The sequence below is a fragment of the Haliotis asinina genome, chromosome 1, assembly GCF_037392515.1.
Source record: "Haliotis asinina isolate JCU_RB_2024 chromosome 1, JCU_Hal_asi_v2, whole genome shotgun sequence".
NCBI classification, from domain to species: Eukaryota; Metazoa; Mollusca; class Gastropoda; order Lepetellida; family Haliotidae; genus Haliotis; species Haliotis asinina.
The window spans coordinates 56,827,274-56,835,737 of NC_090280.1; the positions used below are offsets into that span (position 1 = coordinate 56,827,274).

Genomic DNA, 8,464 nt, shown 5'->3' on the forward strand with positions numbered 1-8,464 from the left:
AAACATGTAAAGCGTCCATGATCCTGATCACTGCCTATCCTACCATTACATATGCGGAGTCCAGTTGACATGCAGAAGTCCAAGAGGGCATGTCCTCGTTTGTTAACCACGTGATCCTGAGATGTACGTGGAAGGTGGGTATCTTCTATATAGTTTATATCGTCATCGATGGGTAAGTAGTGGGCGTCGTCATTTTCAATGTAATCGCAGTGGTTTCCGGCTCCTGTTCTGGCGTTGAAGTCCCCTTGCAGTATGATGTCACAGTGCGGTTGTGCAGATCTGTACTTCTCTATGTCTTGTAAGAGGAGATCAAAGAGGTTCTCTTCGGCGTGTTGACTGGAGTGTTGCTCTACATTATGAAATATGAAAACTGTCAATAACACATAATTACGTATTGTCCGAGTATGTTAAAGACACAATAATATTATACTAAACATTAATATACAAGCAAAAGTTTTGAATAATAACTGAAACCGACATATTATGTCTTGACCAAGGAGTGGCGAAAACAGTGAAATGAGTTTTTCTGATTATGTTGACATGTTTGTGGCAAGATCAGCCCTATAAGTGTCAATATTTTTAATATTTTTGTAGAGAAATGGTCTCTGTATGTCACCCCCCCCCCTCCCTCCACAACACCTTCCAATCATAACAGTAGACATTGCTAACCTGTCCAATGCAATGTCTACTAACTTGTTTAATGAAATGTATGGATTAAATATAAGCTAGTATTTATTTTATAATTACCTGTCCTGTTTTCTACATATCACTAATGAGTTCAGCTGATGTGCAAATAATTTTGTCTGCACTGCGCTTCCATAGCATAGCGTGCAGTTTTTGGATTATCGCCCTTCACGGGCAACCAGAAGCGGTTGGTGGGTACTTCCGGACAAGAATGACAGTATGGTGAGTGATAAGTGCATTTTTTACTACAGTTCTGTCAAACAGTTGAGGTTTACCAGACTCATGTTGCGACTGTATTGTCTGTTTCTTCTGACAGAGGGACTATGTTAAGTGGGGATGGTCTCCAAATGCGGCATCATTTGGTAACACATGTGTACAAGTAGCATAGTTCAGTAATAGTACTATCAGCTGGAGGTTTCATTGGCAAATAGAACAACCCAACACATTGCGCCGACGTGCATCACAAATAATTTGAATGACCCTCCCCCTTTTCACAGTTGATTTCCAGATCCTGTTATTTTAGCATTTGTTGATAATTCATGATGAAAAATAACAGACAAGGTTTTTCTACATGGTTGCTAATATGAAAATAAAAAGATGTTTTAGCAAGGTTTGAATCTGGTCCTTCAAAGATATTACAAATCTGTAATGTTATGAATACTTCAAGGCAAGAGAAATGTGAACTGTGGAGTATTAAAGGCTTTTTGGTATGCGTGAAATTTATAGATGAGTAATTTGTTAACTCATTAATTATTTAATTCCAAAATTCAACAAGTCTTACTAGTAAAGTGTGTTTTGTAGACAAATATTCAGGAGTATTTACAGAAATACACTTTGAACTGGTAATGTGACAGCTGTAATCCAATATTGTACAAAGCATTGCAAACTCACCAGCAATCCCTTTGAAAACTGCTCTTAAAAGAGCAGGTGAGGTCAGTCAGTCTAGATTGGAAACGAAAGTCTCCATACAATCATTTTAATTATCTAAAAATGTATGGAAATTAGTTGTAAAGAAGCAATGAGAGATGGAACCCATGTGTTACTCTCTACGCGTCACAAGATACAAAGTGGTGCTGCTCGTACATGAGTGATCGACTAAGATGTTTGAAGTCTTGCAAGTATTTATTTTTTGATATTTTGATAATGAAAATAGGGCACACATGGTCAGACTGGTGCAAAAAGTATTCAGACATTTGACGTAATTTCCATAGACTTGCATGTTAATTTAGTGTAGCATAAATAATTTTCATGAAGCAAGTCTGTAGGTACAAGTACAAGTGCAAAGAAGCCATTCATATAAATTTTTCTTGTGCAGTAATTGTAAATAGTGTGTGAAAGTGTGACAAAGGATTTCTATCATTGCGACCTATGGAGGTGCTGCATAACATTCATGTTAGTGAACGCCATGTATCTTAGCTACTGGATGAAGGTTGATCTAAAAGTGAAACTGAGGGTTTCGTTTTGGATGCCTTGGAACAGTTACTCCCTTTATCACCAAAATGTGATTCCAACCCTCTAGATGCCGAGCTTTTTTATCAGACGCACATTTTGATATTCTGTCATTTCAATATTTTTTAAATGTAAATAGATCGATTTTTTTATCAAAAACAATGACAGTGAATCATGAAACATTTCTGACAAACGCGCACATGGCCAATCAACAGACATATTTGTTTTGTCTATAAAATGATGATGTTCACAAATTCGGTGAACAGAACATTTTCTTTAAAATTCTGTGCATATACGTTTCATACTATATATAAATTCTTTCCATTAATATTGTCAGCTTTACTTATAAGGTTAAAGTATATCGCCGATAATCGGTGTTCATTAACCTGTTAATATGAAACTGCAGTGTTACACCCAATGTGTTGCATCATGAGAGCTAAAGTACATGCGCAGTCTTGGCAACGTTTTATCTTCTAACACTTGTGTAAAGGTGTGTAAATAAGTTGTACTACACTAAATGTCTTAATTTCTTATGTAAATATTATTCAGACAGTGAAATACTTTTAAAAAAAAAATAAACCCACATACCCTATCTGTATCCATGTATGATATGATGTTAAAAAATGCTAAATGTAGATACTGAAATATGTTTCATGAAAAATATCTGAAAGATTCTCAAAATATACATCATAATACTGAAAGTGTCATTGGAGGGATATGGCGATTGATTGTGTTCACTCTAGTTCAACGGACGTTCACCTCAAAGAAATTATTAAATTCATGCATCATATTTCATATTTCTGAATAATGTTTCAAGTACCAAATTCAGAGGAAGAATGACTTAGAATTGAAGAATTCTTGTCAAAATGGAACTTCCAAATTGTATTGGAACCCTCAGTCAGAAACATTGCATTCAAGGCGTCAAACAACAGTGGCACGTTATTCTTCAATCCCAAAAAGTTCTTCAGCATCATCCTTTTAGCATTAGTGGATGCTAACTGTATTTTTATCTATGTTGATGTAGGGGCAGATGGAAGGGCAGGTGATGCTGGTGTATACACCGATTCGGATGTATCCCAGGCATTAGAAAATGATTCGCTTAATATCCCAGAACCAAAAAGCAAAGACCAATACACAGTGTCATTGCTGGGGATGATGCATTAATGCTGAAACCTTATCTCATTAAACCTACCCCATGAAAGATTTATCTTTTGAGAAAAGGATCATTAATTATTGCCTATCAAGAGCAAGGAGAGTGTTAGAAAATGAATTTGACTTTCTCACAAACAGCTTTGCCATATTCCAGAGGCCGCTTAAGTTTCACCAGATGCTCCTTTATCATTTGTGTTGGCAACTGTTGCCTTTTACAACTTTCTGAAGAAAAGAAGTGATGCTGTGTATCACAATGAAAGTGACATGTTGCCTGTAAATTAATCATGTTTCAGCAACAAGGGATAACAGAAATGCTACTTGTGCAAGACTTGTACTTTCTGATTTCATCACTAACAATGGCCAGGTAGATTGGCAATGGGACAAGGTATATTAAAACAGTAAAACTTTGTTGTCTTGTACTCGAATATGTTAGATAAACAGACCTGTGAAAGTCTGGAGTAGAACAGGCAACTAGTATGAGGCGACTAGTGGGGTCGGGTGGATTCTGCAAGTAGTTACCACAAGTTGTACCATGAGAATGAACCTTAACATGTCCAGGGCATCATGAAAAATGCTGCTTTCAAACTTCTGTGGAAACACATACAGAATCAGAGGAATTCCAGCCAACAAACCTGATCTCTTGTTTTTTGTTAAAGCCATTGAAATATTTATGTCATGGATTTTTCAGTTCCTCATGACAGCAACGTGATTGGCAAGATTCTGGAAAAGCATTCTAAGTATGCGGACCTTGCCTTTGAAATGTCTCGTTTGCATCCCAAGAACACTGTCGTCAGTCTCCACATTGTTCTCGGTGCCCTAGGTTTGGTACCTCCGATCTCTTGGCGCACATCAGGAAAGTTCTTGGTGGGTTACCAGGGAGAAGTCCCATTTTCTGACTGGGCTGCATGTAGAAGGGCCAATGGCCCTGAGCTGATGATGAGCCTTACCAGCCTGACTTTGCCAGGATCACACGAACTATCTCTGCTACGTTTTTCATCTTCATCTGTAAATTATTATAAGCTGACTAATAAATCAGTGTTCATGAATAGTGTCTGACCCTCTGACAAATCTGGCAGATACACCAGCGGTCATATAGAAATCACCAACCCACCAGCCCCAGTGTCTGACTGAATATTTCACAATGTCTTTGTATGAAGATGTTATTTGCGGCATATGACACTTGTTTGCTGTTCAGAAATCTTATGTTTGTTATCATATAATGTTAATAATTACAATGCAAATTATAAGAAATGTCAAATCTGAAATGTTTGTTAAACTTTATTCTGTGGGTCCTGTGAATTTTCAGTGGGTCAGACAGACATCTGAAACTTACAGGACCCAATGTCCTGTTACTTTGAAACACCATCGTGAACACTGAGAAATATTATAAATTGACTGAAACTATGAATAAAAGGTGTCTGGTATTTTGCATTCTTACCTGGGTTAGGGACCTAATGCAATAGGGCAGGTATTTTTTCGGTGTATTTCATGTGTAGCAATCAATTCATCAGCATCATGTGCATTCACATGTCGACTCATTGTTGTCATACACTCGTATACATAATACATGGAACTGAATGGCCATAAATAGGGTTATCGTTAATGTCATGTATCTGAAACGAGTCTAAAACAATAACACAGAGAATTTCCGTGCACAGTGTTTTTCCATATTCAGGAGGAAGCATACATCTAAATAGTGTATTTTGTTTAACTCTGATCATGGCAACCATACCATACATGGCCTTGAAACAGTGGTCTTCTCAGAAAAGGTTCTGTTGCTGGATCTAAAGGCCCTCAAGGTGTTTAATGATGGGGGTGTGTGACTCCTTATGATATGTAATCTAAATGATTCGTACATGTGGAAAGGAATTAATTTAGATGCTGCAACATTATTATGTAATTCAATTGATCAAAGATAGATCTAAATATGTTCTCATGAAAACCAGTCTCAGTAATCTTACTTAGAGTGTTATTTGTTACACTCCACCACGGAGTCGAACAAACCACAGTAGAAGGTCGCATCAGGTAATGTTTGAGCGATCTATGACCATCCAATCAAACGTTAGACAATTAAATAAATTTATCCAATCAGACAACGTCTAGTACTTAGGGATCAGAGGGACTTACAAAATATTCAGGTCACTGACAGAGATCTCTCCACAAACAAAAATCGGCATATAACACAGTTAATTGACCTCAGTATATACGCTTTGGCATATCTGTTGACATGGTTACCATTACTTAATATTTCTGCAAGATGACATCCTTGATAATTGCCAAAAATACTATTTTCAGAGACTGTTTACTCACCATTTTCATGGTTGTAACATTTGCTGTGTGCATCACCCTGGAGCGAGCGTACACTAAATAGCATTTGGAATCGTTTGGGTACGAATCTTTTTGAGATAAAAAGTTCAAAAGGTATGTGTGAATGTCCACTTTTGTGATTTAGTAAACTGTACTCTGTTTGGTCATTTTAAAAAGTTACCTGACACAACTTCCTGTAGGTTTTGTTAGACTCAGTAGTGGGGTGTAGTGAAAAGTACTGAGGCTAAGTTTAACTAGACTGCATGAGTGAGTGAGTGAGTGAGTTTAGTTTTACGTCGTACTTAGCAATATACCAGCTATATGGCGACGGTCTGTAAATAATCAAGTCTGGACCAGACAATCCAGTGATCAACAACATGAGCATCGATCTGCGCAATGGGGAACCGATGACATGTGTCAACTAAGTCAGCTAGTCTGACCACCCGATCCCGTTAGTCGCCTCTTACGACAAGCATAGTCACCTTTTATGGCAAGCATGGGTTGCCAAAGGCCTATTCTACCCCGGGACCTTCACGGGTCCTAGACTGCATGAAGATGTTTGAATTATTTCAATGTAATGTTTAGAAAATTATGCATATGAAAATATTGTGGCTAGTGGAATAATAACCGAATATGTTCATTGCTTTTAACCAAATTTGGTTAAATCACTTGGTGTATATCACAGTGCTTGAAAGACATCCATATGCTTTTGGTTTTGCTTTGACATGATGATGAATTAGTCTTTAAAAATATGGATATTAATCAGCTGAAAACAATTCACGGAGAGGCTATAGATAAGATAACTGTACATCACACCACCGACATTTTCCATACTGACTGTTGAAAATCACCCGCTAAGTTGTATATAGTGTGTTGTATTTGGCATGACATTTTACAGTATCAGATACATGTCATACCATCATACTGTTTATGGTCACTACCCTAGTTGTTATAAGAGAGTGACGTTTCTTATATTTCCAGTAAACACCAGGTTCATGATGGGAACTGAAAGCAATCCACAGAATCCATTTTCTGTCATTGAAACTAATGAAATCGGTGAAAGTGGTTCACTTGAAACAGGTGATCTCAAAGAGGAACCGATTAATGGAACCCTGGAAGGAGGTGATCTGATGAAAGAACCGATTATTGGAACCAGGGAAAGTATTGATCTCATTAAAGAACCCATTGTTGGAACCCAGGAAAAAACTGGGTGTGAGAATCATGAAAACCACTCGGGTAACCTGCAGACACACTTAAACATTCAAAGTAGAATCAAGCCTTACGAATGCGTTGAATGTGGGAAAACATTTACATTATCAAATAGTCTTAGGAGTCACATGAAGATTCACAGTGGAATCAAGCCTTATGAATGTGGTGAATGTGGAAAAAAATGTACACACTCGAGTAATCTGCATGCACACATGAGGATTCACATAGGAATCAAGCCTTATGAATGTGTTGAATGCGGGAAAACATTCACTCTATCAGGTACCCTTAAGAGCCACATGAGGATTCACAGTGGAATTAAGCCATACAAATGTGATCAATGTGGGAAAAAATTTTCACACTCCAGTAATCTGCGGGCACACACGAGGATTCACACAGGAATTAAGTCTTATGAATGTGTTGAATGTGGGAAAACATTTACACATTCAAGTAGTTTGCAGGGACACACGAAGATTCATAATGGAATCAAGCCTTATGAATGTGTTGAATGTGGGAAACAATTTACACGATCAAATCATCTGCAGGATCACATGAGGATTCACAGTGGAATCAAACCTCATCAGTGTATTGTGTGTGAGAAGACATTTAGACGCTCATGTGACCTTCAGATCCACATGAGGATTCACAGTGGAATCAAGCCTTATGAATGTGATGAGTGCGGGAAGAAATTTACACAATCAAGTGGTCTGCAGGCACACTTGAGGACTCACAGTGGAATCAAGCCTTATGAATGTGTTGAATGTGGGAAAAAATTCACTCAATCTAGAAACCTACAGACACACATAAAGAATCATGATGTAATCAAGCCTTATAAATGTGTTGAATGCGGGAGAACATATTCACACTCAAAATGTCTCAAGCGTCATATGAAGATTCACAGTGGAATTATCACACTCAAGCAGCCTGCAGGCACACATAAGAATTCACACAGGAATCAAGCCTTGTGAATGTGTTGAATGTGGGAAAAGATTTACATGATCACATCATCTGCAGACACAAAAGTATGTTCTCAGAGGAATTAAGCATAAGAATGTGTTAAATGTGGGGAAAAAATTTACGTCTAGATTCTTTTAGGGAACACATGACGATTCACTGTGGAGGAAAGCCTTATGCATGTGATGTATGTGGGAAAACTCAGTGAAATCAGATCTCAACAGTGCACGTTTGATTTGCGATTGTATGCTTATAATATTGTTTTTGTTTTGTTTTGTTTTTTCACAATCAGGAATGTATGTTATATGTCATGAACAAGTGATAATTGTGTTTTATGTTTGTTGGTTGCATGTGACATTTGAGAATGTGTTAAATGTTACTAAGGACTATAATTGACAAGATCAGATTATCTAAAGGGACACATGCAGATTCACAGAGAAATAAAATCTTATCAGTGCACTGCTTTTGTGGAAATGTTCACTCTACCAGATGGACTGCATGGACATGCATATGTGACACATGATGTATGTGTTATAAATGATATATGTGTTATATGTGTATATCATATGTGACACATGATGTATGTGGCTACTTATGTGTTATAAATGATATATGTGTATATCATATGTGACACATGATGTATGTGGCTACTTATGTGTTATAAATGATATATGTGTTATATGTGTATATCATATGTGACACATGATGTATG

General features: G+C 37.3%; 1 protein-coding gene across 3 annotated transcripts; it reads left to right on the forward strand.

Annotated features, from left to right (window-relative positions):
- Positions 1-854: 854 nt before the first annotated feature.
- On the forward strand, positions 855-8,211 carry LOC137294706 (zinc finger protein 658B-like). 3 transcript variants are annotated; one of them, XM_067825798.1, is made up of 3 exons: positions 855-906; positions 3,974-4,149; positions 6,574-8,211. In XM_067825798.1, the coding sequence occupies exon 3, from the start codon at positions 6,588-6,590 to the stop codon at positions 7,764-7,766; it is 1,179 nt and encodes a 392-aa protein (XP_067681899.1). In that variant the 5' UTR covers positions 855-906; positions 3,974-4,149; positions 6,574-6,587; the 3' UTR covers positions 7,767-8,211. The 3 variants fall into 3 exon arrangements, with proteins under 3 accessions (XP_067681899.1, XP_067681892.1, XP_067681884.1); XM_067825791.1 differs by lacking the exon at positions 3,974-4,149 and adding an exon at positions 3,440-3,558 and having other exon boundaries at positions 871-906; XM_067825783.1 differs by lacking the exon at positions 3,974-4,149 and having other exon boundaries at positions 878-906.
- Positions 8,212-8,464: the final 253 nt, after the last annotated feature.